Source organism: Squalius cephalus, assembly GCF_949319135.1.
Source record: "Squalius cephalus genome assembly, chromosome: 6".
NCBI classification, from domain to species: domain Eukaryota; kingdom Metazoa; phylum Chordata; class Actinopteri; order Cypriniformes; family Leuciscidae; genus Squalius; species Squalius cephalus.
The window spans coordinates 18,538,705-18,551,038 of record NC_137127.1 but is presented as its reverse complement, the minus strand read 5'-3'; the positions used below and the strand labels follow the sequence as shown (position 1 = coordinate 18,551,038).

Here is a 12,334-nt window from a genome sequence, read left to right as displayed (position 1 = left end):
TATGAAGTCTGGTCCAAGCTTTAGATTATTATGGCTGAGAAGACTGTTTGACCAATATGTCTGACTAGGAATGGGTCAAATTGATGATACCACAATAATAGACAATAATTATAGTGGGAAAAAAATTATAATAATAGTAACTGAAGTGGCATTGAAGTCCTCATGAGGAGTTGTACAGAAAGCCCTGTATGAATGTATGTACTTTCAGAAATACATAATGTTAGTTTCATAGACAAACAAGATGCTCAAGGATATCTTGCTACAAAATGGCTCAAAGAGAACTATTGAATGTCTTTTAAAGATGAATCTTCATGAACCTTGTAAACATCAAGAAAATAAGTATATTAGAATGATTTCTAAAAGATTGTGACACTGAAGACTGGAGTAATGGCTGCTGAAAATCCAGCTTTACTGTCACAGGAATAAATTACATTTTAAAATATATTCAAACAAAACAGTTATTTATATATTATATTTCACAGCAATTTTTGATTAAATAAATGTAGCCTTGGTGAGGAAAAAGAGACTTCTGAGACATGATGCATGATGAATGAAAGGGATGAATAGCTTGGGATTAAAAATGGTTCACATAACAGAACGGATGAAAACTCACCAGTCCGGCCAGTTGAACTTCACACTGTCCACAGACTTTTCCCCTCAGTTTAAGCTTCCCGTTAGCACCATGTGCCTTGCTGGCTGGTTCCGCTTTTACCTGCTTCTGAACTGCTACATTTATACAAACACACACACAAAATTCAGAACTTCAGGCACTTCAGTGCTCAATTTGGAGCCATTTTTCTCAAAACTTTGCAGTATTAAATAAAATACAAGTATATTTTTTCCTTTGGATGACTTTTTTCCCTCTGCAAAAGATCACATTATTGTTATCTTTCTTTCTTTCTTTCTTGTTTTTAGAAATTAAAACAAATCAAACATTACGATCAAGAAAACTACTTTTTTGCAGTCCAATCTCTGTGATAGATACAGCGCAACAAAGCAGTGGAACAAGCTTTGTGTGATGAAATAGTTACTTAGCTAACTAGACTTTGGAACAGAATTAAAGACAATTTTGACTCGTACCATTCTGAAATGAGTTCTCGCACAGAAAAAGAAGGGCTAAAGGGCTAAAGCTAATACTTTACTATACTAGTGTCCATGTGATCTATTTGAGAAAAAAGGAGTTCAAAACACATCTCAGATTCCAGGCCACCCACCTGGCACAGACTCATCCTTCAGCACTCTAATCTTCATCTTGCCTGGAGAGAGCTGCCCGAAACAACATATTTCAAACACCACATTATCACCAAATCCACCAGTGAATCGTTCAAGCAGTTAATTCTAGAAAGTGCGTTCCAATGATTTGGACCATTTCTGGCATGATTGAAGGTGAAGTCTGCCTGATTGAGACTGGATATCTTAAACAGATGGACAGGCAGACAGAGTTTATTTGTGTGTTAGCATGAAAAGATGATGTCTGATGAGAAAAGACTTACTCTGCGAGGTGCGTTCTCCTTGTTCGTCTTGACTCTTTGAAACGCAGGGGCCAGAGCCTGTGCAGAATGCCAGTGAGAAGCTCCCATCTTCCTGTGTGGAAATATCACAGAAAGTTGCTCAGTTTAGCACAGAACTGCAGAATTTATAGTACTTACTATTACTTTTTGAAAAACCCTTAGCTCTAAGTATTAAAATCCAGTGCTTAACTCTTCAACATGTGTGCTACGGACAGCAAATCAAACATAATTTCCGCTTGACAGAAGATAAAACAGGCGAAAAATCCCAGACTTAAAGGAGCCATATCTCTTTTGACTTGAGCCGGTATGCAGCGCCCTAGAAACCACTCCTTAGCAACACCTTAGCAACGCCCTGGTAACTATCCACACCATTCTAGCATTGTGGGGGTGGCTTTCACACAGACAATCGCCATATTTTCTTTGGAATGTCAATTTATAAATAAAAAAGAAGGAAAAAACAAGAACACTTGCTGATTGGTAACTTTTAATTAAGCACATATCAAATGATGAAAAACAAACACAAACAGTACATGAAAGCTTTGCCCTACATAATTCACACAGATACACAGATGGAGGTCGACTTCATTTGTTTTCTGATTTGTTGTTTTGGTTGCCACATCAAATCAACAGTCTAAATAATTCACGGTGTGATTGCGGGGGAGGCCGTTTGTTTAGGGTGGGCTGTCATGTTGGCATAGAGCCGCAAGCCTGAATGTGTTCAAAGGATGGAAATGTATGCTATGTGTGTCTGCTTGTACAATATAATTTTTCAAGTAAAGAGGAAACCGTGCTCTTGAAATGTATCTTTCTCTCATGCTGGTGCCACTTCAAGGTCGTGAAACTGTTTGGATGACTGCCTGAAAAATTCAGAAAAAAAGAGACTGTTTAAATATCACAATCCCAGAGGAATGTGTACTCGCTGACAGGTCATGTGACTTTACCACAGAAATGCTTGAGCTCAATGTGTTCAGCAGAAGTAGGGTAGGCACTTGTGTTTGAGTTTTTACGAATCATTAATTTACTAATTTGTCAAAGTGATTTACGGCACACTAACTATAGAGGTGGTCCCTTTGGGGCCATCTTAAATACCTAACCCTAATTTGAGCAATGGGAAAAGTCATGCTAAAAATACTCCAGCTCCACTTAAATCCATCTCATATTATTAAAGACTGAGAAAGTCAGAGACTTTGGAAAGGGCCAGCAGGGAGAGAGGACACTTCCTCTGCGTGCTGTCCACTCTCATTAAGGGCTGTTTATGTGCTGGCCTTTATCAGTCTGATGGAGACGGGCGTTTGGGATGGGGATTAACCGCGCTCAAGCCTGCCTGTCAGCATTATAGGGAAACGCACAAGCAACGTGGCAGTTGTGCTAACAACTGGCGGATTACCATCAGGAGCACACACTGAGTGCCAACCAACAAGACAAACACTTATCTCCTGTCAGGGTCACAGACAACCAACTCCTCTGCTACTCGAGTACATTGTGTGGCGGTAGTGGGACAGGTGAGAGGTTAAACTACTGCACATTTAACCTTGTGTTAAATCAAACTAAAATGTAATTTTTTCTTGTGAAGGCAAAGCTGAATTCTCTCCAGTATTTAGTGTCACATGATCCTTCAGCAATCATTCTAATATGCTGTTTGCTGCTCAAGAAACATTTCTTATTATTACCAATGTTGAAAACAGTAGTGCTGCTTCATATTTTTGTAGAAACTGATAAAAAAAAAAATCCAGATTCTTTGATAAATAGAAAGTTCATAAGAACAGCATTTAATTGATATAGAAATCTTTTGTAACATTAGAAATGTATTTTTTGGTCAATTTAATGCATTAGTTGATTAAAAGTATTCATTTCTTTAAAAAAAAAAATTCGTACTGACCCCAAACTTCTAAATGATAGTGTATACTGATGACCAGCTCTGAAAGGACAGACAAACTATTAAAAAAGGCTCACTTTGAAAGCACAGCTTACACCAAGCACAAAGCCAGTGCCTATCGACTCTAATCTACTCTTATGAATTCACCTGTAGCCTTTAGTCCTCTGCCTTCACTGCAATAAACAGCAAGCAGGTTGAGCATGGAGGAAGATAACATCAACCATTCCCAGCATGGCACCCGCAACAGAAGTTCTGCTTTGATTAATGGCCACCGATAAGAGCTAATCTACAACAGTTTTATTTTAAAACGTCCGTATGGAGCCAGTCGTAATTTAGATATGGTACCGCTTACATTCCTTAATATGACAGTTCCGGTACGCAGCCCAGATCTCACAGACATCTAGTCTATAGCTGCATTCATGCTGCATTCATTCATCTGATTTTCAGGAAAGTGCTGCCTTGTGTTATTGATACAGATGCAATTGGCGCCATCCATCCCTGTGAAGAACTCGCTGGTATAGCTTCATGCTATTGTCTCCGTTCGGCTTTCCGCCTCGCTGATATATCCACTTTCTAGGCACAAATATGTTAAATTACAGATAAATTCATTCTTCACGCTATCTCAACATAATTCATCCTGAAATTCATTCCTCACGCTACCTCAACATCATTCTTTCTGACCGACTTCATGTATATGTTTGCGTTTGTTTGGTAGTATATATAGGAATATGATGTATTCACTGCATCTTCCCCATTACTATAGTGTTTCCCTCCCCTGTTGAGTTATGAGCTGATACGTACACCTAAAACGGCCGCCACTATAAATTCATGAGGTGGACCTCCACAGGTCACATTTTAGTGTTATTAATGAAGAGCTGTAGGAAAGGGGCCGGGCTGAGAAGAGAAAGAGAGAGAGAGACATCAAATTAATAACTACTGATGTTATTTTTTTCCTATTCTTTTATTTTGACAGAAAACTAATTTCCTGCCTTCCTCGTTTTGGCATAGGGTCCTACTTAATCTTAATTTGTTAGGAAGAAATGGGAAGACAAGCATGGATGTGCAGCGAGAGCAGAGCTGCTGGAGCCGAGATGACTCAATTTCCTTCCACTCGATGGCTATGCTGATTCCATCAAACCAGTTCGCTAAGAAGTCAAACCATCACCCGAGATTGCCTGCAGAGCAGGCCAGAAGCTACATACTCCATGTGCCGATCAGATTTTAAAGCTAATGTCATCTCTGTCACTCCATTTCCACTTCTTCTCTATCTTACCTACATATACTATACGAACTGTTTGTAGCTTCCCACGATTGAAGTATCAAAAGATAGTCAGTCGTTTACACAAATTTTTAAATGTTGCTCATATCAGATCCTGGTCCTAAACTAACCCACACATACATAGACAGAACAGGAGTGTATGTATGGATGTACAATTGGAACAAGGAATGCTGGGAACATAATGTCTTCTCTGAGAACTTTAGGATGTCTTTGGCAACCTTCAACTATATATGTCAGAGCGTTTCTGCAAGGCACTGCACTTACAGTAGGTGACAGATACCATTGAGAAAGCTTGTACTGTATGCACTGGGTTTAATGGACTGACATTTTATGAGAAATGTCAAGTTCGATTAATGTATTTACAAAGTCACATTGCAAAAAATACTGATATGCATGTGCTTTATTTCTGCGTCTTATGCGAGGAAAGAAAATCAGATTTGGGCCACATTTAAGTGCTATGTGAACGTAGTATACAGGAATATTCTGAATCAAATACAGTATAATAAAGCAGCAGTTCTCAAACAGGGAGCAAGGGCCCACTATGGGGCCTCTGCACACTTCCAGGGGGCCCACAATAAGTATAAAAAGTGTTTAAAATCATCTTAATTAAAATGCTAAAAATTACATCATATTTTTAATTTTATGTCTTTTATTTTATTTATATAAGTAAATCCAGCTACTTCAACTTGACATCCATGTGCGGTTCATAGTGACCAGAAAAGTTAAACTCTATTAAAAAAACATAAATATAGGCTCCTGCCCTATATTTCAAGTCTTCTGAAGACCCAAATTTAAGATGTTAATTACTCTTCTACTCCTCTGCAGCTTTCCAATCAAATATGGTGGCATTTGGCACATCATGTTGGGTTCTGATGTGTCATTGGTTCTCATATGTCTCTTGATAAATCGTGATTGATGCCAAACCTGGTAACTGAAGAGGATTTGCCGTTTTTAGTAGTAAAATAAAAAAAAAATGATCTGTTCATCACACAAAGTTCGAAAAGTAGAGCATGGTGCTTGCACTGCCAAGGTCATGGGTTCGATTCCCAGGGAATGCATGAACTGATAAAAAAAAATGTAGGCCTATGCCTTGAAGGTAAGTTGCTTTGGATAAAAGTGTCTGCCAAGTGCACACAGTAAATGTAATTGTATAGCTTCAAAAGACTTGCAGTATGTCAAATGGACTATGGAGATTTTGTTGTTTCTTTTTTATTTTTGGAGTTTGACAGCCATGGTCACTGAAAACTGTCACTGTATGAGGAAAAAAATAGTAAAAAATTCAAGGTAGAAAAACAGCTGCATACAAGTTTTGGGAGGGTGAAAAAAACCATGAACAGAATATTAATTCTGGGTGAATTATTCAATTGGATTCCTCTGTCTTTGTCTCCACACCAACCCTCATAATCTCTCATTCTCTCTTTCACTTGCTATCTCATCCTATGTTTTTCATTTTATTCATCACCGTTTCATTGTTTGCATTTTCTCTTTTATCTCAACACTCTCTGTCACAGTCATTGTTTGGCTCGTTAATTTATTCATCTACTCACTCATTCATTAATTCAACAAGCTGTCCCTCCCCTCCCTATTTTACTCACTCCCTCTCCTCTTTCTCCTGATTCATACGCTGTTTGAGCTCCTCCAGTCTGCTCTCCATCTCCTTGGCATGTTGATCCAGCTGCACTGTTTCCATACGCAATTCCCGTAGATTCCTGGGAAAAACATACACATACAGAAATATACAATTTGATGTACTACATGTTTACTTGTAAACCAATGTGACCCTGACTTGTTGTATTTGTGTCAGTCTGCTTTAGACAATCATTCAACTGAATACACAAAATCATTTTATTTTGAACAGACTACTCTAAATATTTGGAGCGCCGCCATTTGCAAAAGCGACGTGTTGCGTGCTGTTAATAATGTGAAAAATCTGAAGCGTGAAAAGAAACTCAAGGGAGCCGACTGTTCAAACCTGACATTTAACTTCATTGACTTGGGCTTGCTGGGAAGTACCACAAAGTTGTTTAAATTCATGGTGCTCTCTGATCAGACTGTAAGCTTCACAGGCAGTAATTTCCACTGAAGTGTTCTGAGGGAAAAAAGAGTTCTGAGTGAGAAACACAGCACAGAATAGGACAAATTTCACTGAATTAACCTACAAAAAGGGCCAATGAAATGAACAGCAGCAGACTTTTACGGAAAAAAAAAAGAAGCACTGTATTGGTACCATGGTATGGTGATGGTATCGTATCGTGGTACTGAATGATTAGTATATTTATTTATATAAAAAGGTATTTTCATGGTACTCAAATGTACTTAAAAGAATACCAGGCTATAATAACCATGGTAGTGCCATTTTGTTATTGCAAACATTTGACATAAAATGACATATGCATGGTACCCAAAGGTATTGTATGTCAAAGAATCCCATGGCACCACCATGGTACATAGCAAAAGAACCATGTTAGAGCCATTTTGTAAACTTTTGACATACTGTAATATATGGAACTCAAAGACATGTCAAAGAATATGACATGGTGCATGTCTAAAACATGGTTTTACCACATTACCTTCCCGTTTTGTAGTTTTCTGCTTGTTAACCATTTAAGATTAAATAAATTACAACTTGGGCGTTAGAATGATTAAGAGCTTTCCAAAACAAAGGTGAGAGCTGCTACACTCACTGTACAGAGTTAAAAGATACATTACCAACAATACTTTATCAAATTTTCGCAGGTTATTAAAGCACTCACCTTAACACATCGTCCTCCCGAAATGCCTCTTGTGAAAACTGTGTACGTCTGTCGTTATAGCAACGCGTCTCGCGAGAGTTTTTCTAGTGCTAGGCATGCGCAGGTCCTAGTACATTGAGCTGACAGCCTGCATGTGCTCACTGCTCTGCTATCGGATATTCCTACTTTCAACTTCTGAGGTCGTGACTACGAGCTCGGCGCATTCAAGTGCTTTGTTGTCGTCGGAAAGAACAGGATGACGCTAGGTTTATTCTTGCCTATTTTGGGGAAAATCTTATTAAAAGCCGAAATGATATTTAGCGTCCAATTCACTGACAACATCTAGATAGCTTGCTGAATTACCATCCTAGAATTGTTCACGCTTATAGCACGCCCAACTCGGGAACTTGGGTATCAAACTTATGGTGCGTTCAAGTCCTCCTGGGAAGTTTCGTAGCCTACCCCGAGGTTCCCAGTGGTAAATCCGACTTGAGAGGGCGTTCATGTCCAAAAATGTACGATAATTCCAATAGCACGTGAAGGCAGCACAATCTTCTTTGTTACAACATATATGGTTGCATTTAATGATTACAACATCAGGAACAACGACAATAATAATAATAGCAAAAAACAACATGATGTAATTGGAAAAATGTAATAAGCTTAAAAATAAATGTATCTACATTCGTATGAAATTCTGAATTATTATTGCACAATAATACAATTACATGCAAGCATAGACAAAAACATAACCTTCAAACCCCACATGACACAGTGTTAAAACAGTGAAAGGAATAGCTGGAGCTCAGGACGGGTGTTGAGGTGTTTTTGGCAAAGAATGTGAGCTTGTGAGAGGGGTTATTAAAAAGTTTCTTGAGGGAACATAAATAGCAGAGTTTTACTGTTTTCTTTGTGTTTGGCAACTGTAATATTTCTGCTAATGAAGTCCTGATGCATCATGTAGCTTTCTGACACAGAGGAGAGAGACCTCTGTTGATCCTGTAATTATGGACAGCTTGATTTCCTAATTAAAATCATTTCAGCACTAAAATCAAATTTCATGTGGATGTTTTGATTGCAGTCATAAGAACACTCATTAAAGCGTCAGCACCGTATGTCTCAATTAGTCTACAAAAATTAGTGTGCTGTTTTGTTTTCATGGGAGTTTTGTGTCAGCCATTTCAGTTCTACATTTATTTTCATTCATCAAATTCAAATAAAATGTATTCATCTTTGAATAATCATATATGATCAACCACAAAATTCATAATTCATATTTCAAACAATAAGCAAAAATCAGTGTAAACTTGCAAGTAGCTCTTTCTTTAAAAATGTCTGGCTGGTGATATATAAATTACTGATGTTTACATGTAAACATTTAAAGGGTTAGTTTTGTCATCATTTACTCACCCTCATGTTGTTCCAAACCTGTATGAGTGTATTTTTCTGTTGAACACAATAGATTATATTTTAAAGAATGTTGGTAACCAGATAGTTGACGGCACCCATTGACTTGCATTTGTTTTCCTTCTATGGAAGTCAATGGCTACCATCAACTGTTCGATTACTAACATTCTTTTGTGTTCAACTCATACAGGTTTGGAACAACTTTAGGGTGAGAAAATGATGACAACATTTTCATTTCTGGGTGAACTATTATTAAGGTAATATGATGCAATAAAGAATTGCATGTGCAGGGTAAGATTTGTGAAAGTGTACATAAGATTGCAAGTGTAAATTTGCATGTGCAGAAGAAGATTTGTAAAGGTGTAAATCGCCTTTCAAGTGGTGTAATGCATGTATTGTGAAGCTGCAGCTTCATGCTAACGCAAAATAAATAGGATCTATATTCTTCTGACTTCCATTTTTCCACGCTTACACTTTTGGCACGTTTTTTTCGCACAAATACGGCCAAAAGCATTGCAAGCCTGTGAACAGCAATTTGCAACTTAAAACAACAGAGTCAGGAACTGCAAAACAGTTAAAAATAAACATAAAAAAAATAAACTGTTGCAAATGTCTAAATGACTTATTGTGTACATGAGGCAAAAAAGTTCCCCAAATAACCCGATTTGTACAGCTGAGTCTTTCTTTTAGCTACACTTACAGTTTTGGCACGATTCTCTCACTCATTGAGTTTGCAATGCTTTTGGCCGTAGTTGTGCGAAAAAAAAGAAAGAAAAAAAAACGTCCCAAAAGTGTAAGTGTGGAAAAATGGAAGTCAGAAGAATACAGATCATATTTATTTTGCGTAAGCATGAAGCTGCAGCTTCACACTACATGAATTACACTTACGAATAACACTAAAATGCTGCAAATATTTTTTTCTTACACTTTCCTACACGATTTACGCTTTTATAAATCATCTCTTGCGCATTCAAATTTAATTTACGCTTGCAATCTTATGTACACTTTTGTGGCGGTGCATGCGATTCTTTATGGCACCATATTACCTTCATAGAACTATCCCTTTAGGGAAAATGTTTACACTCCAAAATCATTATATAAATGTAACTGATTACCAAATAAGATGCTCAGAGCCACATACAAATATTTCGGACCTGAATATTTATTAAAAATCATTTTCATTCCAAAATATTTTTGCATATGGATGCTAAACTGTATAATTGAGCATCGTCCAGGAAAATGATTTCCAACACAGCTGTGCTAGTTTGAAGTCTCTCGTATCACTCTGCGCACTCTTTCTTCTCACATAATAAACTCATTTAAAATCCAATCAATATTTCATGTCCATTTATTTATTTATTTGCGGCTGTGTAATAATCACTTGTTATTGAAAACTAAACCCCAACACGGTGATCAGGACCCCGACGTGAAGTGTGTGTGTATGTGAGTTTCTCTAACTGTGCCTGCCTCAACACAGGCCATCCTCATTTGTATTCAGCTGGAGTTCAAACTTTCAGATCTGCTATTGCAAAGGTATTCTTCCAGATCTGGTCTTGCCTCTCCATTCCTCTTTCCTTGCTGCTTCCCTGCCTCTCTCTGTACTGAGACGAAAGAGAGAGAGAGGGAAGGCAGGCATTGCTCTCCCTCTTTTTCTCAAGGCAACACAGATGAAGGTTGATAGTAGATTTTGCCTTCCCCATCTGCCTCACCTTCCTGCATGACACTCACCAAAGAGTTTGTGACCCACAGATCCTACACTATGTGTGTGATAATTATACAGTTTAAAAAGGTATCTTCTATATACACAGTATACAGTATGAAATATAAATCTCACAAAAACAAGTCACTTTGCAGTTTTCACCCCCAAATAGTTTGCATAAAGTAATAGCCTATTCTTTGGGCATTGTGCTATTATTTTTCGTGACAAATGTTTAAAATTATTTGTTGTATGAGAAAAATTAATGAAATATGAATCTCACAATGTCCAGATCACACTACACCCCTAAAATAAACAAACAGACAAATAAATAAATGTTTTGCAGAAAATAAATGAAGGCTATATTTTTACCCCTTTTTTAAAATAAGTCATTTCTGTGCAACAATTGCAAAACGAATGATTATTAGGTTAAAAATTCCCAAACACTCTCTCTACAGGAAGGAAGGACGGATGGACGGACGGATGCAATGATTAATTGTAATGTAATAATGTCTCTGAGCAATATTTCTTATGAAATACGACCGAGAGATGTTGACAGTTTTGTGAGATTCACTCTAATATCTATTTAAATCAATCTGATGCCACAACTTTGGCTCCAGCCACCAGCAAGATACTCAGACTAGGACAGCATACAAATGAGCTGGACATTACAATCTTAGAGAGAGAGAGAGAGAGAGAGAGAGAGAGAGAGAGAGAGAGAGAGAGAGAGAGAGAGAGAGAGAGAGAGAGAGATTAAAAGCACAGAGGTCATGTGGTTTAACAGTGACAGATGAGAGGTAAAATGTGGCGCATGTGTTGAAATGTCAGGGCTATTTAATCCATTATGGTGCTCGATCACAGCGGCTGATTCAAATGTCATTTGTTAACTCTGGCTTTCATACGGGACGACTGATTTTAAAATATTGTGAAATCTGCTGAACTATGACCAGAGGGCGGTTAACAATTTAAAATCATTAGTATGACTAGACGGAAATGTACTGTTATTAACAAGACTTTCTATTTCTCAGCGTTTGCTCACATATTGTGCTGCATATTACACGTGCCCCCCCCCAAAAAAAAAACAGTTATATTGGGTGAATAAAGGGTTATTAAATTAAAAATGAAATATTAAAATCAGTCATGATAAGGTATTGTCTTTTTGCCAAATTAAAAGGCAGCGTCACATGTATCTTTTGTAGCGAACACAATCCCAGAATGCATTAAAAGAAAAAAAAATAATTCAAGATAGTGGACGATACAAGAAAAAATGCAGAAAAAGTATCAATAAAATAAATAAAAATATTTTTTCTAACAGATATTTGTGCATACGATTTATTTGTTTACATATATATTATTTAGAAGTTTGTTGGGGAAAAAAATAACCCCAACAATAAGTGTTAAAGGAGAACTCCGGTCAATTTTAACATTGAGCTCATTTTTTTGTAAATTTGGAGTGCTGTCAGTACAGAGAACAACAACAAAAATCGGTGTTGCCTACACCGTGTTATCCACTTTTTAAAATGTGCACCCTATTGACTTATATGGGGCAAGTTTTAAACCTGCTTTTAGCCTCTTAACATCCTTGATGTGTCATTACAAGTGCCCAGCCAATGTGAGTGATTCCTTTAGAGTGAACACGGGTGAATCTGACTGCAGTAGATGTGAAAGATATGAATAAAAATGAAGAATTCGGCCAGCGCACATAGGCCTACCTGTATTTCCTGTCGTCGAAGTCCACAGTAATCGATTGTCGAGTTCTCCACTGTTGCTTAGTTACCTATGATCACGCGCGTGAACTCGACAATCGACTACTATGGACTTCGACCGAAAACA

The 12,334-nt window shown here is 37.5% G+C and overlaps 1 protein-coding gene across 2 annotated transcripts in view; it reads right to left on the bottom strand.

Annotated features, from left to right (window-relative positions):
- Positions 1-7,767, bottom strand: part of zbbx (zinc finger, B-box domain containing) — a 40,557-nt gene extending 32,790 nt beyond the window's left edge. Inside the window, exons 1-6 of one of the 2 annotated variants that reach the window (XM_079875138.1) lie at positions 7,420-7,767; positions 6,639-6,755; positions 6,262-6,375; positions 1,494-1,584; positions 1,215-1,266; positions 614-726 (exon numbers count right to left, since the gene is read on the bottom strand). In XM_079875138.1, coding sequence (XP_079731264.1) covers positions 614-726; positions 1,215-1,266; positions 1,494-1,584; positions 6,262-6,375; positions 6,639-6,700 — 432 coding nt within the window. In that variant the 5' untranslated portion in view covers positions 6,701-6,755; positions 7,420-7,767. Of the gene's footprint in view, positions 1-613; positions 727-1,214; positions 1,267-1,493; positions 1,587-6,261; positions 6,376-6,638; positions 6,756-7,419 lie in introns of both variants that reach the window. The other variant, XM_079875139.1, reaches the window with a different exon arrangement.
- Positions 7,768-12,334: the final 4,567 nt, after the last annotated feature.